The 24,928-nt window shown below is 43.2% G+C and overlaps 1 protein-coding gene across 1 annotated transcript in view; it reads left to right on the top strand.

Moving 5' to 3' along the window:
* LOC144762241 (uncharacterized) overlaps positions 1-24,928 on the top strand; it is an 875,873-nt gene that overhangs the window by 616,758 nt on the left and 234,187 nt on the right. The window contains exon 14 of the mRNA XM_078647384.1: positions 11,184-11,381. Coding sequence (XP_078503510.1) covers positions 11,184-11,381 — 198 coding nt within the window. The remainder of the gene's footprint in view (positions 1-11,183; positions 11,382-24,928) is intronic.

Genomic DNA, 24,928 nt, shown 5'->3' with positions numbered 1-24,928 from the left:
GGAGGGTGAGGGAAGTGACCCTGATCAGCACTGATCCCATCATAACAGTGGAGATAGTGTTGTTGATACCGGGAGTGGAGGTCGAAGGGTTGCTCACACTCAATATCCCCTATCCTCCTTATCTGAGTGGAATAAGAGACTTGGTTTTAAACAGAATAGATTTCCCGACTTGTTGTCCAAGGAGGTCAATACTTGGGGAGATCCTTCTTCGTTTGGAAATATTAGAAGCTGTGATTAGAGTCGCTGGAACACGTATAATTTCGGATTGCTAAAAGACTGTGTGAAAGACTTTGTAAATAAACAAGTTGAGAGATAACCTAGCGCCAAGTGGAAGAAGAAGAAACTAGGGACTTCCGTTTAGTGGACGGAGAAGGGCTAGGGTTGTCTGTTGCGATAGAAACAAAGACTGATCTTGCGGAGAAGATTATCAGCTTCCAGGTGTGGTTCGAAAAGAGACATTGTACAAAGGAAAGAGACATTGTGCTGAGAAAGAGAACTGGAACTACACTGTTTGAGAGCATGGAGGTTGGCAACCCGAACCGCAGGGCCAAATGTATAATAGGCACACTTTTAGTGGGAGTGATTTTTCTTATAGCTTTAGTGGTTACAATATCATATGTAGTGGGACATGAAAACGAAGAGAAAGCAACAACAAAACCAAAGATTACATCGACACAGAAACCTACTATTGCTGGTAAAAAGGGGGACAATACAGAGGAAGATAAAGCTTTACTAGCAGCTGAGACTCGTAGGTTACATGTAGATGAATCACAAGGGAACTTTAAATCGAATGCATATGCTAAATTGCTATACGAATATGTTGATGCTATGGAGGCTAAAAATTGTTATGTCTGCATGAAACTGCCAGCCTCTGTAGACGAAGGTATCAGATACCATCATCTTCCATTGACTTATGGAATCACATGTAGTTTGCTGCTTAGTATATTTTATGAACGAGATGGGTTCGAATATTATTTCTCAAACTTTGATTCAGTGTTACCAGAAGTTCCAAATTACAAGCATTTGAATAAATGGGATTATTACAAGAGTGAAGACAGATTACAGAAATTTTTCCTTCCCTGGAAAACATTAGATACTTCACATGCCCGAAGAAATAATTTGTCTTGTAAAGTGTCAGAAATTGAGAAAAGGTTTGTAGGGCAGGTGGATGATCGATACAGGAGACAGAAGATTCTGAAAGCTTCAGGTCAATGGAAGACAGATTGGACCGAGGAAGAAAGGGCACACCAAAGAAAGGGTAGCAATGGTCCAATAGCTTTAGACCGAGAGAAAAAGGGGAAATTGTGCATACATAGAAGTGAAACTTATTACGAGAATGTGTTTGTTGGAAAGGTGAGTTATGAACATGCTTTCCAATTAGAATATTATTCGAAAGACTGCTTGAAGGAAATGCAGGTGATCCCAAATGTATATTTTGTCTGTGGGAAAAATGCATACGTGAAAGTACCAGATAATTGGTATGGATCATGTTATTTGGCAATTGTCTTTCCCAAAATATACCATGCTAAGGATTTGGAAATTATAGAGGGAGGAACTCAAGCTAGAGGAAGAAGGGATGTAAGCGCTGAGGAGGTAGTTGGAGACGTATTTGGTGCTATGCTTCCTATTTTAGGGATAGCACTAAATGATGTCAAGATTAGGAGATTGGCAACAGTTGTAGATAGATTGTCCGCCAGTACTGCTAGATCATTAATGCTGGTGGAGGGAGAGATGCAATCGATAAGGGCAATGGTTCTTCAGAACCGACTTGCTCTAGATGTTCTGTTAGCCAAAGAGGGAGGAGTCTGTAAGGCCTTGAAGGTCCAGGAATGTTGCACTTACATTCCAGACAATTCAAAACCTTTAGAAAAGTACATTCGAAACATTACTGAAATACATCATGAAATTGAGGATCTGACAAAGGTAACAGTGTGGGAAAAGGTAGGACAAGGAATGGGTAAAGTTGGAGGTTGGTTTGCTGACCTAGGAAAGAATATCATTTGGTACATACTGAAACCTATTATCATAATAGTGATTTGTATAATCATCTTGTGGGGATTGGTGCGGCTGTACCAATGGTATAGGTCAAACAGGTTGCAAAGAACCATGAGAAGGCAAGAGAGAAGATTGACTGCGATGCAGGATAATCAGTACAGGAGTCTAAAGGCCCGAGAGACGATGAAACGAGGGGGTACTGAAACGACTTCAGTTTGACTCAGACCATACCTCAGGGATGGTGTTGTGATGGTGATAACTACTAAAAATCATCAAAGGGGGGATTGAGAGAGCGCAAATCAAAAAAAATATAGAAGTGCACCATATTTACAGCACGTTGTATTAGTTTAGTAAACATTATATAAGAGTGTCGAATCTATAGAGAGAAAATATATAATAGTGTCTTATTAAAATAGAATACTTATATCAAGTGTGAAAAGCTAATGTAGATGTTTGCAGAGATGTTAGAATGATGTTGAAATCTCATGTTATGTGGCTGCTGTAGGGGAAATGTAATGCTGCTAAACGTAGAAATGTGTAGGCCACATGGCAGTTCACGTAGAGTACAAGATGCTGTTACACTCTTATACGATGGTGGATTTCAATGTTATTGTAATTCAAAGTATTATTGATCCTAGAACTGAAAAATGTTTTATAAACGTTTCATATAATCATAGTGTGTAATAAGTTAGAATGCTGTTTAGAAGAATTAAATGTTTTACAGAGTGCACAGGCCCGTTCATGTAATTCTAGATAGGCCTGAATAGACAAAGTCATTTCTTTTGATCTGCATGTGCTCGTTAGAGAAAGGTCGTGTTAAGCACAAACTGTGGAGCCTGTTCGAATGGTTTACGACTTAAAGATGTGGTGGAGGACGGAATTGGGGCCCACAGTACAAGTGTCTGTTTGCAGGTGCGAGGAGGTTTTAATCAAGAGAGTGATAAATAGACTTTTGTTCAAGAGAGCCAGGCACAGGCCTGGAGGAGTCTTCAGGAATTTCCTGGGGGTACCGTCTTGCCGGAGAGGAGCCTGGGAAGCAAGGTCAACGCTAACGATGGGCCCAGAGGAGTACCAGCATGGAACATACCAGTACCAACACCACGTGAGGGGCGTCTCTAAGGGGTGTCTCCAAAGGGCGTTTCTATTGTAAATGTGATTTTGTATTAGGGACAGCACCCCTCGGTGGAGTTAAGGCAGATGATCTGAGGAACATAAGAGAGCGGATGGGTAGGCAGATAGGGAACTGCGAGACATCGTTTTGAAACAAAGACTAAGGGAAGTGTGTGATCTTCTTTGGAAGTCACCACTGCTGACACCTTTTTAGGTTAAGATCTTGCTAAGTAGGGATGTCACTTAGTCTAGTGTAGGGACAGTCTAATCTGATTTCTTTCCTTTCTGTAAATGACTCATAAGCTACAGTTTGTGTCTATTCTTGCAACTTTGATGATTTTTGAATTGGTTTTGGTAATATTCTTTTGCCGACTAAGAGCATTTAGAAAATTCATGTTTGTATTGATACCCGTATATCTTTTGAACCTTATATTGAGATGTTTATATCTCCAGTTAAGTTTGGCTTTGTAATAAACTTTTAAACCTTTTAAGCTTAAGTGGTTCTTTAGAGTGGTGTAAGTCATTAACGGATTAACCTGGTAGTGGATTGCCTTTTACTCAATGACAGGTACCAACGGTTCAGTCGACCTGAGTTGGGATCTAGGCCTATAACTATAGACCAGAAATCCCGCGTTAACACCCCTTCACTGTCTTGGCCTCTCCACTCTTCCTCAGTGTCCGTCTCAGTCTCTCCTGCCCCTTCACTGTCTTGACCTCTCCACTCTTCCTCTATTTCTGTCTCTCTCTCTCCTGCCCCTTCCCTAACTTGGCCTCTTCACTCTTCATCTGTTTCCGTCTCACTCCCTCCTGCCCCTTCACTGTCTTGGCCTCTCCACTCTTCCTCTATTTCTGTCTCACTCTCTCCTGCCCCTTCACTGTCTTGGCCTCTCCACTCTTCCTCTATTTCTGTCTCACTCTCTCCTGCCCCTTCCCTGTCTTGGCCTCTCCACTCTTCCTCTGTTTCCGTCTCACTCTCTCCTGCCCCTTCACTGTCTTGGCCTCTCCACTCTTCCTCAGTTTCCGTCTCACTCTCTCCTGCCCCTTCACTGTCTTGACCTCTCCACTCTTCCTCTGTTTCTGTCTCACTCTCTCCTGCCCCTTCCCTGTCTTGGCCTCTCCACTCTTCCTCTGTTTTCGTCTCACTCCTACCTGCCCCTTCACTGTCTTGGCCTCTCCACTCTTCCTCAGTTTTCGTCTCACTCTCTCCTGCCCCTTCACTGTCTTGACCTCTCCACTCTTCCCCTATTCCTGTCTCACTCTCTCCTGCCCCTTCACTGTCTTGGCCTCTCCACTCTTCCTCTATTTCTGTCTCACTCTCTCCTGCCCCTTCACTGTCTCGGCCTCTCCACTCTTCCTCTATTTCTGTCTCACTCTCTCCTGCCCCTTCACTGTCTTGGCCTCTCCACTCTTCCTCTGTTTCCGTCTCACTCTCTCCTGCCCCTTCACTGTCTTCCTTCTGTTTATTGTATTTGCACACATCTAATATATTGGTCTATTCCTTTTCAATAATCAGGCATTTTTGTTTATTAGGTGTTTATGTTTTTGATGGGTTTATTTGTAGGCACTTTCTATCTATCTATCTATTTATCTCTCTCACTCTATCAATCTATCTATCTATCGCCCTCACTCTATCTATCGCCCTCACTCTATCTATCTATCGCCCTCACTCTATCTATCTATCGCCCTCACTCTATCTATCTAATGCCCTCACTCTATCTGTCGCCCTCACTCTATCTATCACCCTCACTCTATCTATATATCGCCCTCACTCTGTCTACCTATCTATCTATTGCCCTCACTCTATCTATCTATCTGTCGCCCTCACTCTATCTATCTATCTATCGCCCTCACTCTATCTATCTATCACCCTCACTGTATTTATTGCCCTCACTCTATCTATCTATCGCCCTCACTCTATCTATTGCCCTCACTCTATCTATCTATCGCCCTCACTCTATCTATCTATCTATCTTTCGCCCTCAATCTATCTATCTATCACCCTCACTGTATTTATCGCCCTCACTCTATCTATCTATCGCCCTCATTCTATCTATCGCCCTCACTCTATCTATCTATCACCCTCACTCTATCTATCTATCACCCTCACTCTATTTATCAACCTCACTCTGTCTATCGCTCTCACTCTATCTATCGCCTCTCCACTCTTCATCTGTTTCCGTCTCACTCTCTCCTGCCCCTTCACTGTCTTGGCCTCTCCACTCTTCCTCAGTTTTCGTCTCACTCTCTCCTGCCCCTTCACTGTCTTGACCTCTCCACTCTTCCTCTATTTCTGTCTCACTCTCTCCTGCCCCTTCCCTGTCTTGCCCTCTCCACTCTTCCTCTGTTTCCGTCTCACTCTCTCCTGCCCCTTCACTGTCTTGGCTTCTCCACTCTTCCTCTATTTCTGTCTCACTCTCTCCTGACCCTTCCCTGTCTTGGCCTCTCCACTCTTCCTCTGTTTCCATCTCACTCTCTCCTGCCCCTTCACTGTCTTGGCCTCTCCCCTATCTATCTATCTATCTATCTATCTATCTATCTATCTATCTATCTATCTATCTATCTTCTATCCATCTATCTATCTATCTATCTATCTATCTATCTATCTATCTATCTATCTATCTATCTATCTATCCATCTATCTATCTATCTATCTATCTATCTATCTATCTATCTATCTATCTATCTATCTATCTATCTATCTATCTATCTATCTATCACCCTCACTCTATCTATCTATCGCCTTACTCTATCTATCTATCGCCCTCACTCTATCTATCTATCACCCTCACTCTATCTATCTATCGCCCTCACTCTATCTCTCTATCTATCTATTGCCCTCACTCTATCTATCGCCCTCACTGTATTTATCACCCTCACTCTATCTATCTATCGCCCTCACTCTATCTATCGCTCTCAATCTATCTATCTATCGCCCTCACTCTATCTATCTATCGCCCTCACTCTATCTATCACCCTCACTCTGTCTATCGCCCTCACTCTATCTATCTACCAATCGCCCTCACTCTATCTATCGCCCTCTATCTATCTATCTTTTGCCCTCTATCTATCTATCTATCTATTGCCCTCACTCTATTTATCTATCGCCCTCACTCCATCTATCTATCGCCCTCACTCTATCTATCTATCGCACTCACTCTATCTGTCTATCTATCGTACTCACTCTATCTATCGCCATCACTCAATCGATGTATCTATCTATCGATCGCTCTCACACTATCTACCTGTCTATCTATCGCCCTCACTCTCTCTATCTATCTATCTCTCTATCTCCCTCATTCTATCAATCTATCTATCTATCGCCCTCACTCTATCTATCGCCCTCACTCTATCTATCTATCGCACTCATTCTATCTATCTATCTATCTATCTATCTATCTATCTATCTATCTATCACATCATCACAGCATCACTCAGCACCACCACAACATCACTCAGGGGCACCACAACATTACTATGCGCTACCACAGCATCACTGAACGCCACAGCATTACTCGTCGCTACCACAACAGCACTCAATGCCACCACAGCATCAATCTGTGCAACCATTCAACAACAACTGGTTCAAATATGTTCTCTCAATGTTTCAAGCTTTATTACAAATGTCACAAAAAGATGTTAATATTTCACTTCTGTTCTTGGATTTTCGTCACAATAAAATACACTAAACATAATCTTCACAAAAGATGTTTACAAAAGTTTAAGCTATTGCCATTATAAATTACAATAACTTTTATTTAAGTATTAATTATTAAAAAAAATTAAAAGCCATTGTTATTTGTAATATCAATACATCTAAGTCACGTAAATACAACACATATTGTGTCACAAATGCTTTAGGTGTCACATTTGTGAAAGTTAAAACTATTGGCATTGTAAATGACAAAGCTATTAATTTAGCTATTTTCAAAACCAACACATAAATAAAATATTTGTCATTTACAAGACCAATAGCTCAAACTTTCCTAATGCGAGACCTATTGCATTGCAAATGCTTGTTTTTCTTTCTTTACCTTCATGAACTGCCTTTTAACTCAATAATGTGATGTACTCCGTCCTCTTAAACTTGCACAAATTATGGGCTAATTGTACTATCTGATTTGTATATTTTTCTCATCCTGTTTTTATATAGTTAAAATGTAACTTTTATGGTTTTTATCTTAAGAACCGAATAAAGTTTAATGAATGAATGACTAACTATATTATTTTTAAACAATATTTTTTATTCGATATTTTTGTACTTTCCTGTGAATGTAGTGCGATGTAATGACTGTGTTGTAAAGGTTGTTTCCAGGATTCAGCCAGCCCTCTTAGAATGGGCCAACTGGTATTGCAGACATTGCAGCAGTGTAGATAGGAATTCGATATTTTTGTAGTCGATATTTTATCCTCGATATTTCTGTATGTCTATATTTTTGTACTCGATATTATTTCAATGATCCCTGCAAACACCACACCTACATCCCCACCACCACCCCCACCAGCATGATCAAGGAGGTATACAGTGGCTAGCCACTAGGAGATAGATGCCACAGAGGATGACAGCCAGGAAGCACAACAGACCACGCCGGGCGAGGACACACCGGCATCTGTGACACAGTCCCCCATGGAGGAAACCAACACAGGTGCCCGTAGATGGCGACAAAGGGCACCGAGTCCTGATGCTGATGAATCCAGTGTCTTCTCTGGACTGGAGGGGCAGATTCTCAAAGTGCAGCACCTGCAAGAAAAGACAATGAGGGCCATTCAACGTCCAGATGGTGGCAAACAACAGAAATGTTAACAACATGAAGGAGGCCATATGCTGCCTCAACAATACTGTGGCAGAGGGAATGAAGGAGATGTCAGAAGCAGTGAGGCTATTATGCGGCAGAATGGATAGTGAGCATGCTGCAAGGAGCAGAGACAGGCAGATATTTGCAGGGTACACCAAGTCTTTCAACAGGCTGTGCAATGCAACCTATGTGCTCAGTCGTCGATCAGTGGCCATGCAACTGGAAATGGCAAAGTGCAGCCGTGAGGTCACTCAGGGCCTGGTCACAGTCACCAGTGCCTTAGAGGTGATTCAGACAAACCAAATTGCTGCCACCGGAACAGGGGATGGGGATGAGAGTGAGGAGGCAAGCAGTCGCAGCCCTGTAATCACCCACTTGCCAGAGAGCAGGAGGCACAGTGTGAGGCACGGTTCTGCTGCAGGACACAGCACTGGTGAGGACAGTTTGCCTGCAGAACACAGCGGTGGTGTGCATGGGCCCAGGAGATAGGCACTGCCCTCAAATTCTATTGTGTGGTGGCTGACGTAACCCATTGGACACATCACTGGTGTTACGGTGTGCTGGACAATTGCCTGTTGTAAGGTCTATTAAACACCCTGACCCAAATGCATTCACCGGCTTTGTCTCATTACTTACTCAGATATAATTTTGTGTGATCTCTGACCATCTCTGTCTCCCATCTGCTGCAGCTGCGCCGCCTGCTGTGCTGTGCTGTGGCTGTGTACCTACGTCCTCTTCATCCTCCTCTTCAGATTCACACATTTCCACAGGTGTACCCCTCTTAGTGGCAAGGTTATGCAGCATGGCACATACAGCTATGGTTTTACAGCAGTCCAGGGGCTGGTACTGTCGTGCACCTCCACTTTTGTGGAGGCACATGAACCGGCTTTTGAGGAGTCCAAATGTTCTCTCAACCACATTGCGTGTCAATCTATGTGTAACATTACATCGCCTTTCACTTGGGGTGGATGGGTGCAGGTACGGAGTCAGGATGAAAGAACCCACCACATAGGCGCTGTCACCTAAGTGTGAGAAGAAAGTAAGTTATTCACTGTCAACAATCACAGCAACAGGTGTATACTTCAGGGGGTGTCACATGTATTTACCTAGCAGGTAGCCTTCTCCACATGATGATCCGAGATGGGTATAGATCCCACTGTTCCTGAATATGTATGAATCATGCATGCTCCCAGGGAATTTAGGAACTATGTTGGTGATGATGGAAGATGCATCACATATGACCTGGACATTTATAGAATGTGTGGATTTGCGATTACGGTAGATGTACTCTGTCGCAGCAGGGGGGCACATTGGTATATGTGTCCCGTCAATGCAACTGATGACGTGTGGGAACTGGGCCTTCTGGTAAAATTCCATCTTGGTCTTCAGCAGTTCTGCCTGGGTGCTGGGGAATTGGATGTAGCATTCTTTGCAACGTGGCGTCCAGGAATTTATTGAGAAAACGCGACAGGCAACTCTGTGAGATCCACCTGCCACAGCTCTTACCCCTTGGTAACGGCAAGATGCCAGGAGGTGCAGGCAACAGAGTACCTGTACATGAGTAGGTATGCGTGTGCCCTTGGTGTCTGGTGCTCCAGGAGTGGGTGTAGGTCCTCTATCAGGTCCAGGATGGTGTTTGGGTGTAGCCTATACCTCTCATGGATTTCAGCCTCAGTCAGTTTGGAACAGTGTAACGCGCAGTCTGTACCCGCGCTCCTCCCATCTGCAGATCCTCAGTCCTGCTGCTCGCAAACGTAGACGCCTTGCAATTAGGTAGAGGGCAGCCATTGTGTTCACACTGTTGCATTTTGGGACTGTTTAAATGCAGTGCACCTGATTACCACCTGCTTTGAGTCAGTGGTAATTAGCGACTCCTAAATACCGAAAATTCGAAAATTTGGTATTACCGATTTGCGGTACATTGGATTAGCGATTTTTTAAGGATTTCTTATTTACCGATTCGATATTTAGGGGTGTCCGTGTCTACTAATCGCAAATTAAGGAATCGGTAACTGGTTTCCCTTATTTTAACCGATTCCTTATTTGCGATCGCGTTCGGTGTTACCTACATTGCACATGGCTAAATACCGGTCGGTAACGCAGAAATGTAACAAATTTCGGCGTTATCGACCGGTATTTAGCCACCTACATCTGGCCCTAAGTTTGTACTTACAATGGTTGGGTACCACTAATTCCCAGTGTTCTGGGAATTCGAGCGGGTTGATTCAGGAAGCCTGATTGACTTATGTTTTTCATGTGTGTATAAATACCTTAGCAATAGGAACCATAATTTTAAAAAAAATCCCCAAGATGGAAGAGGATTGAGGAGGGCCAGCCTGCTGCTCCTTGTGACAGTTTTGAAAAAATAAGCATTTGCTTTCTTTCTAAAGTTAATTTACATGCAAGATATTGTGTTTTAAATTGGGCCCTACTTTTGCATGCGCGACATACTTAGGGGTTTGGTATATTTATGACTATTTAACTCCCATTTGGTTTTCAAATAAAAAGAACATAATCTCAATTACGTATTTAGGGTCAGATGTAGGTGGCCAAATAGCGAGCGCTAATGCTGAAATTTGGCAGCAAGCAATGTAGGTAAGTTGAAACCTACTAGCAAAATAAGGAATCGCAACATTGGGATTCCTTATTTTGCTCTTGCATTTAACGAATAGCAAATTGCGATTCATTAAATGCAATGTAAGTAGTACAAAAGAAAGTGCACTTGAGCCTTAAGGAATCGCTAATTACCATCAACTTCAAGTTGGTGGTAATTAGCGATTTCTTTTAAAAAAGCACTTTTTTGCTTTTTTTTAAGTGCCATGTGGCACACATTCATGCCCTTAGGGCATGTATGTGCGCCACATGAGCACACATGCACATTTCAGGGGTGCAATAGGGTTTCCATTTGGAACCTTGGAACCCTTAAAATTGCGCCCGCAATTTGCAAGTGCCTCTTGGTAATTCGCAAATTGCAGGAGCAATTCCGATTCATTCATATGGGCCTCTTGGCCCATAGGAATGAATGGAAAGGTATTCCTTACTTGCGAATCGCAATTTGCGACTCACAATTAAGGAATATTAAGGAATCGCAAAAAATATTGCTATCCCTACCTACATGGCATTTTGCGATTCCTTAATAGCGATTCCCTAAAAATCGCTATTAAGGAATCGCAAACATGCATTTACCTACATCTGGCCCTTAGTTGTTACATTTACTCTTGAACCATGACATGAATTGGACTGATATGAAGTATATCTGATGCATACTTATATTTTTTTTTACAGCCACAGTAGAAATAAGAGGTGTCACAAATGTATCCCAACATGACAATTTGACCCTTGTGTGTAGTAGCGATGTACCAATTTCTGAAAGCATGACATGGCAAGTGGTGAGGAGGGACGGAGGTTCGCCTGACCTCCAGGCTTACCTCCAAAAGAAGAATACAATTCTTTCCATGCCAAATGTGCTCCAGTATTGGGAAGGTGAGTAGAAAAAGTTACAATTGTGATCTGCATTTTTGTGATGTCTCTGATCTTGATCATGTTTCAGTATGGTACACAACTAGGCTTCAAAAGTTTGCTTCCATCCAAATAGAAAAATATGTTCATCCACTTCTGATGTAATTTAACAGGCTCACAATATAGAAAGAAGTTTAATGTAGAATTCTCCTCACTGTGCATGAGGTATATAACAAGACACCGAGCTCAGAGTCGTGCACCTTACTACTCCCAACCAGAAGTACTAGGTGAAAACAAATGCCCACAACCAGCTAGAAGTAATTCCACAATATAATCTGGGAGAGAGATTTGCATGAGGTGATTAAACTGATTTTTTTTTTAAAAACAGAAACTCATGTTGTGGATTTCCTAGACCTTGATGTCCTAGGATAACAGTTAAAGATGTTTGTTCGGCAGTCTCTCCCGCTCTAGGCATTGCACACCAATTAGCTGATTCATAAAGTCAATTGTACACGGAGATTCAATTTGCATGCCGAATAACTTGACTGAAGTCTATTCACAAACTTGCACTCGTAATCATTTACTCATGCCCATATTACAACACAAGGGAGTAATTTGGTGCCTAAGGAAATACTTACCCAGGGCATTTTGGAACCCCCAACAAATGTAACTTATTTTTGGCCTGTTCACTATCTGGAAATGGCCAGATATCGCCTGGGGTTTACTCAGTAGTGGCTGGTTTCATGAAAAAGAAGCGGGACAGTGCGGGGGGGTGGGCCAACAATAATAACACACCCAAAAAATATCTTACCCCCCCCACCAGCCGCATCATCGCTCCTCTGCTCCTCTGGCTCCACTGCAGCAGAGGCTGAGGCTCCCAGACTTCCCAATGACCAACCCAGACACTGCTCTCATGCTGCTGGCAGCATAGGAGAAGCATCGCGATTGGCCTGAGTGAGCTGGATTCACGCCCCGTGGGAGCCTCTGCCTGCTGCAATGTCTGCAATGCCAGTTGGCCCATTCTAAGAGGGCTGGCTGAATCCTGGAAACAACCTTTACAACACAGTCATTACATCGCACTACATTCACAACTCAGTCATTACATCAAAACATCCTTTAACCCCTTCGACGCTAATGACAAAGCCAGCTCGTCATGGGCGTTACCTGCTCTACGCGGATGACGAGCTGGCTTTGTCACGAACCGCGCGATTTAAAAAAATCAGCGCACAGCGGGAATACCCGCTAGCGCGCATGCGGTTAAAACGCATGTCAGTACAACGCACTGATTACATTGCATGTCACTACAATGCATGACACTACAACACATGTCACTACAATGCAGACATTACATCGCATGTCATTACAACGCATACCATTACAACGCATAGTACCCCAACACGATCCCACACTTACCCTACTGTTGCACCCCCTGGAGTTAGAAAAGTAATTTTTACCCCTACACAATCCAACACTTACCCTACTGTTGCACCCCCTGGAGTTAGAATAGTAACTTTCACCCCTACACTATCCAACACTTACCCTACTGTTGCACACCCTGGAGTTAGAATAGTAACTTTTACCCCTACACTATCCAACACTTATCTTAAATGCAATGTAATGGTATGCATTGTAATGGTATGCATTGTAAAGGTATAATGCAAGGTAATGGAATGCGTTGCAAATGTAGTTTAAAAAAATGTGTTGTAGTGGCATGCAATGTAAATGTATGCTTTGTAAAATGTGTTACCATGTAAAAACTGCGCTGTAAAGGTATGAGTTGCAAATGTATGCGTTGTAATGTACATTAGCCAAATCCACATGCCCACTTGCAGCAGGGCACACCCATCCTGCTTCATACATGTCATCATAATGGCCCGCCCCCAAGACTCAGCCCTGTGAAGAAAAATAAAATGATAATAAACCTGTTTTACTATCATTTTATTTTTCAAATCTTGCATCTGCTGGTAGGGAGACGAAGCTCCTCCGCCATAATGGAGGAGCCACTGCTGGATTTACTCCTGCCTCGGGTACAAGTAAATCTCTTTCCAAAGTGGGAATGGGACTAGAATCTAATCAGGAATTGGGGTGGATAAAGTGGAAGTAGTTTTTTCCATTGACGTGATAATTTCTCTTCCAGAATTGGCTTCTGAAAAAGACCCACTGTATATAGTATCCAAGTTAGCTCTTTAAAATCTGAGTGAATTTCAACAATTCATACAATTACACTCATGAAAAACAAGAAGTCAGCTGATGTTCGTTTGCAATTTTTGAAAAAACTCAAGCTCTGAGCTGTATAGTAAATCCATGCGGTGTGAGAAATGCAAAAACATTTCTAGGTATTACATATATACCAATAAATAAATGTTTAACGCATGTATATAAGCTGTATATCATAAGGATATGTGTTCTTGGTCCAAATAGAGGAACAGGGCTTACAGCAGAGTTCCTATATATGGTCATTGTGACGTCAAGTTTGCTTGCAATATCCTTTAAGCTTATTGCACAGGGCAAACATCATCATTCCCTAAAGTCACTTAAATCTTTCATGCCTTTCTCTTTCAAATTAAATAGACATAAGTTGGGATTAAAAGTGGAATTTGTAGTGCGAAATTATACTCACCTAAAATGAGTGAGTTGAAAAATATAGGAAAATCTGTTTAATGTAAGTCATATTAAAAAATGCTGACCTTCAGAATGTGTAGAAACATGCACTGAGGTGTTAATTTGCGGTAATAGACTATAGTGTGCCGTAAACAAGAAGGCTAATCAACAACTGGTTTGGGTGATCACATACCCCTTCTGTTGAACCACATCTAAGTCTATACATAAGCATGGGCGGATTCTGAACACATCAAGCTTACAGTTTTAAAAAAAAACATTTGCTGACCAACATGCGAGGAACATAAGACATGTCCTGGTACATACAAGGGGGTGAAAACAAGAAAATAGGATTAGCATCACCACATCATGAGGCTTACAAGCAGACACTGGGCATTACCCATGTGCAACTCGGGTATTTGCCTCCTTATACAGACTTCAAAATCTTTGGACAAGGGGCTAGCCAAACAGTGGGTACATTTTCAATAAACGAATTGCAATTTCACCCATGTCATCTATATGAATATGTGTCCATTCTAGGAACATTATGTTGGGGTAACATGGAGGAAAATCAAGTTGAGGATTGAGGACCATAAAAGTAATGATAGATGAAGAAAAGTAACAAAGAAGATGGTCAGCCATTGCATTGAAAAGGGACACACCATTGATGATTTTAAGTGGTCAATAATAGAACAGGTGACTATGACCAAAACCATACTATCAGGACCCATAATCCTTTAAGATGTAGAACAAAGATAGATCTAAAATCTGTCTACCAATACAGTTAGTCTATATAATAATTTCCCCTTGGTTAGCTTCATATTAAAGCCTCTCGGATACTGGGGATTAAGCATAACAGAGAAATGACTTCCATGGACATACCAGGATACACTATAGCTACTTGCCTCTCCCTTGATCTATGGGATATATTTCATACAACATCCTAGGCAAAGGATGATATTCCACACACAAGGCATATAAACTCCTTCTCTTTCTCTCACTCTGTTAAATCTTAAAACTGCTTTGGTATATTCTTCAATAGCCATCCCAGCACCACCCAACCCACCCAACCAGAGAGAACAAACATGCACAGATGGGGAACTCCCATGCGGGGGCATCTGAGCGCGTCTAGCCTCCTAACTGGTAGAAGGTGGCTGAGCATACCTGGTTGCTATGCCTATCACACTATAATACTGTGTCAACAGCCCCCTGCAAGAGTGTACTTATTGAAGCAGTGAGATACAAATATGGCAACCTAGAAAAAGAATTGGAACTGTTAGAGAAAACATGACATCATTATTAGAGACTGTCAATAGAGCCACATTACAATAAAAAAACAGGTAATCAGGAGCTCACTGTTCCTCATTGTCCAAAAGCACCTGAGACTCTCACCCGCACCTGCTTCAGATGTTTAGCCTGTTCCAGGGCAGCTATAGGGTTAGTGGAAATGGTTGAGTCCCCTTCAGAACCAACACGCAGACGAGCCTGGTATAGCATAGCGTAGTGAACTCCTTCGGAGTGTAAAAACGTTTTCACAGCACCAAACTCCCTCCTTGCAGCCTGCACAGAGACTGTAAAATTGAGAAAGAATGAAAGAGAGTTGCCCTGATGCACAATGTTACCCTTGTTGCGGGCAATACGTAAAATAACATAATTCAACAGGCGTGCAATAATTGGGCGAGGGGGAGCACCTGAAACAGGGCGCTCGACGACAAACATGGGAGATAATTGCTCGGTACCAAAGATTTCCTTGATCAAGTTCTCCACAAAGAGTGTAACAGGGTTTCCGTTCTCCCACAGAACTGTGCACAGAGATTTGGAACCTCGGCGAATTAGGGTGACCCAAAACTCACCTCAGTACCCGAAATCCCCTTACCGAGCTAGCTACAGTGTCTCATTGGTCATAACAACACTCCCAATGTTTAGACAAACCAGAACATGAACTTACAATACCTCAGGTTACGTGGAACACATGAACACTCTTTAGTTATACAATCATTTCAACCCAGAACGTGGAGTAAATGAGGACACGTGCACATTTGAAATATTTATTTACTAATGCCGTTTTCTCAAACGCAGTATCTTAGATAATACAAGGAAACATATTATCAGAAGCAAAGTTATCAGCATAGTTACAAGTCCATAGAAAGCAAACGGTGACAGCATACTATTATGCTGAAATGAATAATTGCTACCCACACCTAATTCTCACCCTCCCTAACTAGTATATTATATTAATATATAAGAAGGTCTCTTTGGGTTTTAGCAGGGCGGGCGCATACCTCAAGATCCTAGTATGAAGAGATCACATCTGCTTCCACCAGCTCTCTGCATGCGAACCGCATCAAGTGTGTGTATGTGCTCCAAGCATTGCAATATAAAACGCGCTTAAAGCCAGAATTTGGCAGGAGCTGCACTTGTGTTATGTCTATGAAGGTGCGGAGATCAGTTCTCACAACAATCTGTGTCGTGTTATCCTTGTAGCTTCAGCACTCACTGTACAGACATAGTTTATTAAGCAAAGCTGATTTGAGAGCAATAACATATTATTCTCATGTAAACTACTAGGTTGAAAGCTAAATCAACAATTATGTATCGTGTGCAGAAGCAGCAACAGGAAAAAATGGCGTTTAAACATTTAGGGCCAGATGGAGGTGGCCAATTACCGGTCGGTAATGGCCGAATTCGGCCGTTACCGACCGGTAATTGGATTTTGAGATGTAGGGCATGCATTTACAGAATCGGTATTTTACCGATTCTGTATTTACCGATTCGGTAAAATTACCGAATCGGTAAATACAGACTCGGTAAAATACCGATTCTGTAAATGCAGATGTAGCTGGCACATGTCAGAGTGCCACAGGGCTTTAAGAATCGGTATTTTACCACCCAATCCAGTTGGGTGGTAAAATACCGAATCCAGGTGTGCATGCACATGTGTGCATGCACACCTGTGCCATGTGACACACAGACATGCCCTTAGGGCATGTCTGTGTGCCACATGGCGCACATGCCTATTTTTGGGGTGCCAGAGGGTGTCAAAGTGACACCCCCTGCACCCTTGCTAAAATCGGCATTTACCGATTCTGTAATTACAGAATCGGTATTGCCCATTGATTCCTATGGGCTGCAAGGCCCATAGGAATCAATGGGCAATACCGAATCGGTATTTACAGAATCGGTAAATACCGAATCTTAACGATTCGGTATTTACCGAATCTGAAATACCTACATCTCCCCCCCTCTATTTTACCACCTCTTAAATACCGATTCGGTATGAATCGGTATTTAAGAGGTGGTAAATTAAAATTACCTACATCTGGCCCTTAATGAGCCTATGCTAACTTAACACAGTATGCAGATTAACAGTAGCTATATGACACCCCCCATGATCCGAGCACGGATAAGATAAGATAACATAAGGGCCATCACTTGAGAGCAGAGTTCAAGAGCTATGAGCCTGGTGTATACTTTAAAAATATTGGTGAAACTGTGGCATAATGAAACAATTTGAAAAAGCCAAAGTTCATGTTTGCTCAAGTCAATAGGCCTGGGAAGGTAAAAAAGTGTAACACATTCCGCAAAAATAATGTCAGCAGAAAGCTAGTTGGCAGGATCCGAAACATGGAAAAGTGTTTAGGACATGACCGTATATGCAAAATAAGCAGCAACAGCCTCCAACATGAAATCACCGCCTTCATCCGAAAACAGTTCAGCCATCCAATTTAAAAGTGGAAAAGAACATACGTGTTCTCCTAGTACCGCAGCCTCTATTACCATCAGAGGACAACTCGGTGGGTTTTCAAGAAAGCTCAGTGCCAAGAAATCTTGCGCTGCTGCGAGTATGTTCCAAGGACCCATTAGTCCATGCATCGCTGCTAAGGCCATAATCCTTTCGCCAGTACAAACCAACTCGTGAGTAACGACGGGACCCATCAGCTGATTAAAATCGACGTCAGGAGAAACCGGTCCGCAGAGACACAAATCAATGGCCCAGTCAAAATCACAGCTAAGGCAATGAAACAAAGGCTGGACACAGGTGAAGTAGGAAAATCGAAATGATAATCCATATGCCGTGCTCAAAGTCACAAGTGGCAGGATGCCATAGTATTCAAGCATCCGGTTGCGAAACAGCGCCAGAAGGTGCTGGGCGGCTTCTTGCACAGGAAGGGCATCCATATTTAATGAAGCAAAAAATCACCAGAACGCCTGCCGCTAGTGCCAGTAAAACCGGGAATCCACCAAACAAACTTGAAAAAATGGAATGGAAGAAAGCAGGAATGACTCCAAATATTTTTTCAAATGAAGTCACGAGACCGCTGCTAACTGCTTTAAAAAAGTGCGCCAGCCCAGTTGTGGAGGACGCGTTAAAGATAGAATGAACCATCTCGCTGAAATGCAAAGGTAAATCAGTATTTAAAAGGGCCTGAACCTCTGTACGGGTGTTAGCTATGTGATGCACGAAAGTTTCTCGAGCCGAACTCAAGGCCACTTCTTTTTGGGACAATAGAGCTCTTATTCTGCTCATGCCATTGAACTCCGCTGTCAAGGTTGGGATGCGCGGCCAGATGGAAACATCCCTGTTCTCATGCGTGGGTGGGTACAGTACATTTCTGCAGCAAACTACACTCTCAGTTACAGTTACCACATAAGGAACCCCTTTTATTAACCCACAACAATCCTCATTATTCAAAAGTAAATAACTACCGTTTCCCAATAAGGTAAAAGTTGGGATGATCACTGGAACCGGTGTCTCTTTTAAAACACAGGCTAAATTTGGTCGGTCCTGGTTGCAGGAACCGTGTAATTGTATGTGCCTACACATTAATGAATAATCAGGTGTCTCTGTACACTCCTCCCCATTCAGATAAACCTCTTGTCCATCTTTCAAACATCTGTAAGTGAAAGGAAGGGACCACACTTCATGAAGGAAACCACTACCTAATGGTTCATATAGACCAATGGAAACATATCGCATACAATTTGTAAATGTATACAAAGCAAAAGGCAACGTTATTAAACCGTGGATAAGCCACGTTGCAGCAGTGGCCTCTGCCACAGAAAAAGGCAAGGACTCTAATCTCTCAATATGTAACATTGAAAAAGATGCATCACGTATGGAAAGCAAGCGCTGCTTGTCAGTCAAATTAAAAGGGGCAAAAAGAGATGAAACGTTCATGTAGGTCCATGGCACCTTGCCAGCTTTCAACGTTTGTAGGGTCCATGCAAATTGTATGATCGAACGCAATTGATTTTGACCATGGTATAATACAGACACTTCATCCTGTACTATATCCACAACAGAGGACACAATATTATCTAACGTGTAAATGCGGGAAGAAAGCATGTTAATACTATTATCAACTACTGCAAGCACTTTCTCAAGATTAGCTTGATCAATCGCTCTAAGGCGTGTCGCTGCCTCAACCTGTGATGTTTTCCAGATTTCATTGTAAATAGCATATATCCATCTCTTTGATCTAACACTAGCCGGGCCTTTCATGAAATCATTTAAATCTACATCCTCATTCAGTTTTGACAGATGAATTTTAACTGCAGGCAATGTAGAATGTTTCAGCCAATTCTGACATAACTTGCCCACTGAATAAGTCGTGACAGTATGGACCATGTCAAAATGGGGATCCGGCCTAACCTGTGTAAAGCCATCTGATAAACCCAGAAAACGGTGCTGGCAGGAATCAGCACTACGGTGCCAAATCAGCCAACCTTTTGGATCCATACTGGATATGTTAAAGGAAGAATTAAGTAAAAGGGTCTGTAATTCTCTAATGGACAACTGAGTAAAATTACTCCAGCCATTGTATTCCTCGAAATCAGGGATGGTTGGGGTATTTAATTTTTTAGAAGTAGCCAATCCAAAGCAAGTTGTTTGGGAAATTGTTGCATTCAAAAACAGCATATGATTTGGGATGAGACATGCACGGTGCAGAGCCTCAGTGCCTTGTACCTGCCAGTCCCTTGAACCCCAAACTGATTTAAGGTCAATTGTTTCTTTCCATAGCTCGTAGCCTCCAATAACTAACTGATCAAGGAAGGACTTCGAGTACAATAATTTGGTATTGGTCAGTCTAACCTTGGACATCGGCTTCTGTGATATTTTAAAATAAAAAGACTCGGGACTGGACTGATTAAAGTCAGTAAAATAAGTGTACTTTTTTAGAAATGTATTGGAACCGCCCTGTTTAGGGGCTGGGCAATGTTCCCACTGTGTAAAATTAACAGCATTCCTCCTGGAAGATGTTTTATGTAAGAAGTGATTGCCAAAATGTTGGAAGCAAAACAAATCACCATAATTAGCGGATTCTAAATATAAATCCTCAGCATCAAAGGCAGCATAGTATTTCAAATCAGAAAACAAACTTTCTACTGCATGAACATCCCAATCATCAGAACGTATGTTTTGTTTCGCTACATGCCCCATGTTTACCCTAAGGACATTAGGAACATTAACAACTTCTGTAGGGCCATGAATTTGAAATCTAACTGCATCCCACACAATTCCATCAAGGACTGGCCAGGCAGTGATGTTAACAAACGTCAAGTCTCTTTTCAATCTGTGTGCAGAATGGGACGAGGAAAGTAGGGCCAAAGTTCCATTGAGATGTCTAATGCATGTTCTTTCCTCGACATAGTGTCCATTGATGAGTCGAAAAAAATAAAACACAAAACCAATTGACATAAAAAGGTAAATTGAAAAAAGTATCAGCCAAATATATGTCCAAGGGGGAATCAAAAAATGTTTTTTAAATAACGTGGCATAAACTGCAAACCGTGAGGGTTTCTTCGAGGCAATGGAAACAGTGTCAAATGAAAATCTTGATTCAGTGGCCAAACGGGTTTGCAGGTCAAGCATTGATAAGTCAGTGGGGTAAGTGTAATCGATATCATCATGGTCTGTGCCAGGCAAAGCACTTAATAAAGGACTGGAAAGGGCAGGTAATTCGATGGCCACATCAGGCTCAGGGTTTGATGTAGTAGCCAAAACTGAATTTCTCACCATGGAAGGACAGGATACAGCTGGTGTCATACTAAGAAGAATCGGCCATTCTGTGTACCTTGACATTGTCAATGGAGATAAACCTGTTTTCCTTACGACCTGGAAGAGGGGGTAAAATGACTGTTCTTGTGCCCTTCACGCCAAGGACTGGGACCGGAGCTCGATAGGAAGGTCCAAAATCTTTCTTGTTTTCGATCTTCTCTCGAACCAGTTCTCCAACTTGGGGTAGCCAGCCAACTACCGGGATCTGCAACGCAACATCCGATGTGGAGGGCAAATGTTCCTTTGCAAGACTGTCTCTGGTCTTTTGTAGATCCTGTAAAACATTGCAATGTTCATCTACGTCAAAGGTTGTGGCGCGAGCCACGCAGTCTAGACCGTCAAGGTCAGGGACGTACATCTTGATGCCAAAGAGCATTTCGTATGGGGTCCGCCCACCCAGAGACCTTCTAGGGAGATTATTAAGAGCATGCTGCACGCCATTGAGGTGGGCCAGCCAGTTTCTGCCAGTGCCTATTACTCGAGCTGTCAAAGATTGCTTTAAGTCGCAGTTCATTCGCTCTACTACACTATTACCCTGAGGTCTGTAGGGAGACGAAAACTTGACTTGGACCCCCATCGAAGTCATGGCATCCTTGTACGCCTTAGAGGCGAAAGTCGGACCCTGATCCAAATGGAAGGTACCACAGGCAAAAATTCCTACAAAGACACGCAAATCTCTAATGACAGTCCGTGAATCAGCGCTGCGATGGGGCCAAACCCATACAAAGCGTGTGCATGAATCAACTGCTACTAAGATATACTTATACGCAGTATTAAAGGAAAAAGGACCGCAGTGATCTAAATAAACACAACCTAGTGGTTTATTCGATATGTACAACTGTGTCTGTGGCGGACGCGCAGCAGTCGAAGGTTTAATCTGCTGGCAAATGTCACATTGAACGACATAGTCGCGCGTCTGTTTGTACAGTCCCCGCCACCAGAAACGCTGTTGTAATTGAGTTACAGTGGCCGAGACGCCCGCATGCGCAGATGCCACACCTTCATGAGCCGCTGTAATCAAACCAGATCTGCGATCCGAGTTGGGAATCAAACGTTCACCAACATCAGGTATTTTCACAAAAGGAACCTTATCGGGACTTAAGTGGTATGTGTACTTCGAAGGGAACCCCGCAGGATATTTACCTCCCTTCTCAGTGGCAGAAACAGCCGCCAAGATGTCATTATCAATCTTACTTTTGGACCGTGTAACTGCTGCAACTAAATACTTAGACACCGCTGATTTCGCTGCTTCATCAGCAAGCGAGTTACCGACAGCGTGAACTCCCACACGCTGATGGCCGAGAGTATGAATCACAAAAACAAGCGGCAATTGAGCCTTAAGCTCAGCCACTCATTCTGAATCCAAAAGAACAAGTTTTCATTGTAAGACTGTACACAGTAGTAAGAATCACTTACAATAAAGTTGTCACACTCGGATCTGCGTACTCCAACGCTAGTAAAAGAGCACGAAGCTCTGCTAATTGTGCAGTGCAGTCCCCTAGAGTCTGCGAATGCACAACTCTGGACTTGAACTCATCGTTCACCATGGCACCGACCACAATGGCGCATGCGGAAACGTAGGCGTGTTTAGAGCCATGCGCAACCTGCGCCGAACCATCAGTGTAAATGATGCAATGGAAATCCTCCAAAGGTCGCATTGCCAGAGGAGCAGGATGAACGAATTCATATTGCAAGTACTCCTGCGACCGCAATGAGGCGTCAAAAATAAACGTGACATCCGTGGACGTCAAGGAAGCAGCCCATTGAATCCACTGAGGGTACAAAGCTTTAGAATTTGGTACACTGGCTTTCATAACTGCCTCCAAGTGAGGGCACGGTGTAACAACCAACATGCATTTTCCCTGTGACAGTGCACGTTCCTTAAGAATCGCCATCTGCACAGCTATTAAAACCTTTTCCACAGTGGAAAACCCCATTTCAGCCGAAGTGTACAAGTGTGACTTGTAAGCAATAGGTACTGTATCTCCTTCATTAAAAGTTAGGTACGTGAAACCCACCGTCCCAGGAATAATTCTTATTACCAGGTTAGTGTGGTTATCACAAGTCAGTAAGAATTTAGAAGCTAGCAGATCAGCCTGCAAAGATTGCAAAATGGCTGAGTGCTCAGGCAGCCAGCATGATTTGGAAAAAGTTGGTTGTATCAAAGCATATAATGGCTTGATACGCTGGGCATATTCCGGAATGTATGTCCTCCCGAAATTCAAAAAACCCAGTAAAGACTGTAATTTTGTCAGCGTTGTCGGAGCGCGCACCTGTGCGCATTTCTCCAGGAAGTGAGGAGCCAAACCTCTACCTTCATTGTTGAGCTCATAGCCCAAGAACAACACTGTGTACTCTGCAATGTGCGATTTCGCAAAGTTAAATTTGTAACCCATGTCTGCAAAGTTACAAATTATGCTGTTGACGCAACACAGATGCTCCCAAATTTCGTCATCTGTGAGATAAATGTCATCCACATACGAACAAGCATCCGGGTCGATTCTCTCCAAAAGAGAGACTATGCCGGCAGTGAAAATCCCAGGACTATTCTTATAGCCCATTGGAAGACGCCGGAATTGTTAATGGACCCCGGCCGAAGTAAAACTGGTCCATTGGGAACTAAGACTGTACAATTTGTGGGCATAAAAACCGTTGGAAATGTCAAGCGTCATTTTAAAACGCTTACGCACAAGACTATCCACTAACGCAAAGCCGTGTGTATTCTGTACAGCACAGTTACGGTAATGCGAGTTTAAATGCCTGTAATCCAAAACCAAACGATACGTTCCGTCCGGCTTTGTCACAGTAAAAAGGGGGTTATTCATCGGAGACACACACGTTTCAATTACACCCTGATATTTCAATTGTTCAAGGATAGCCGCGACGGAAGCCTTGGCTTCTCGCCGGATGGGATATTGAGGTTGAGGCTGCGGCTGAGACCGCAAAGGAATTTCGTGGCTCGGGGACAATTTATCCCAACCACATTGGTTGCGGTACAGAGCCGGTGCGAGAGCCAGAGCCCACTCTTCTGCAAAATGCTGCGCATGCTCTTTCGAGACAGTGTTCGCGAAACTGGGGAGGATTACCTTCTCCCCTTGCGGCGCTGCGAGGACAAAAGGTGGGGGCCAGTCAGCCTCCGAAAGCCGAATGTCATACGTAGACGAAAGATTTTTGCAAAACACCCCTTTTATAGTGCGTTGTATGTCTCTTTCTATTAACAGGACAATTTCAAAAAGTCTATCAGGGGGAGCTACTCTTGTGTCCGCTGTTTCTATCACAACATAAACATCAGTCGCTGTCACCTTCAGTAGTGGACGCAGGGCCTCTCTCACTATGGTAATCTCCGCCGCGCTCCCAGCAAGGTCAGAGCCCACGTCAGATTCCGAAGCCGCGTTCTCACTATCTGTGGCATATCAATGCGCTGTGAAAGCCACGACTTTCTTTTTCGCAAACTGCAGTCTTTTCGGCGTTGAGACTTCCTGCTTTCCTGCGCCGACTGTTTGGCGGGGCTGGTCGCGTCCTTGCTGACCACCTCGACCTCTTCCGCCTCCTCCACCACCGGTCTTCGGGGCCGATGAGTCCTGAAAGGAACGAGGAGAGCGTTGATCTGAAACCTGAAATCGATCAGGTGATTTAATCGTCGCGCGATCGCCCAAGTCATAAACTCTCTCTGTCTGCGCAGGTACCTGTGTCGCAGGATAAGAATCCTGAGTCTGCTGTTGTTGCTTCCCCTGTTTCTGTTTTTTAGGCCAATTTTGTTTTTTGGACTTGGGCTGGACATCTGCCTCAGCAGTTTTCCCCTGTGGTTGTTTTTTCTCCTTGACCGAAAAATACTTTTTTCGTTTTATAAGCGGCCACAACAATCTTCGCCAACTGGCGGGGTTTTTCGGCATCGGGTATAGCTGCCAAAGCA

The sequence above is a fragment of the Lissotriton helveticus genome, chromosome 6 (assembly GCF_964261635.1).
Source record: "Lissotriton helveticus chromosome 6, aLisHel1.1, whole genome shotgun sequence".
Lineage (NCBI taxonomy): Eukaryota > Metazoa > Chordata > Amphibia > Caudata > Salamandridae > Lissotriton > Lissotriton helveticus.
Note: the sequence above shows the minus strand (reverse complement) of the source record. Positions and strands in the feature narration are given on the sequence as shown.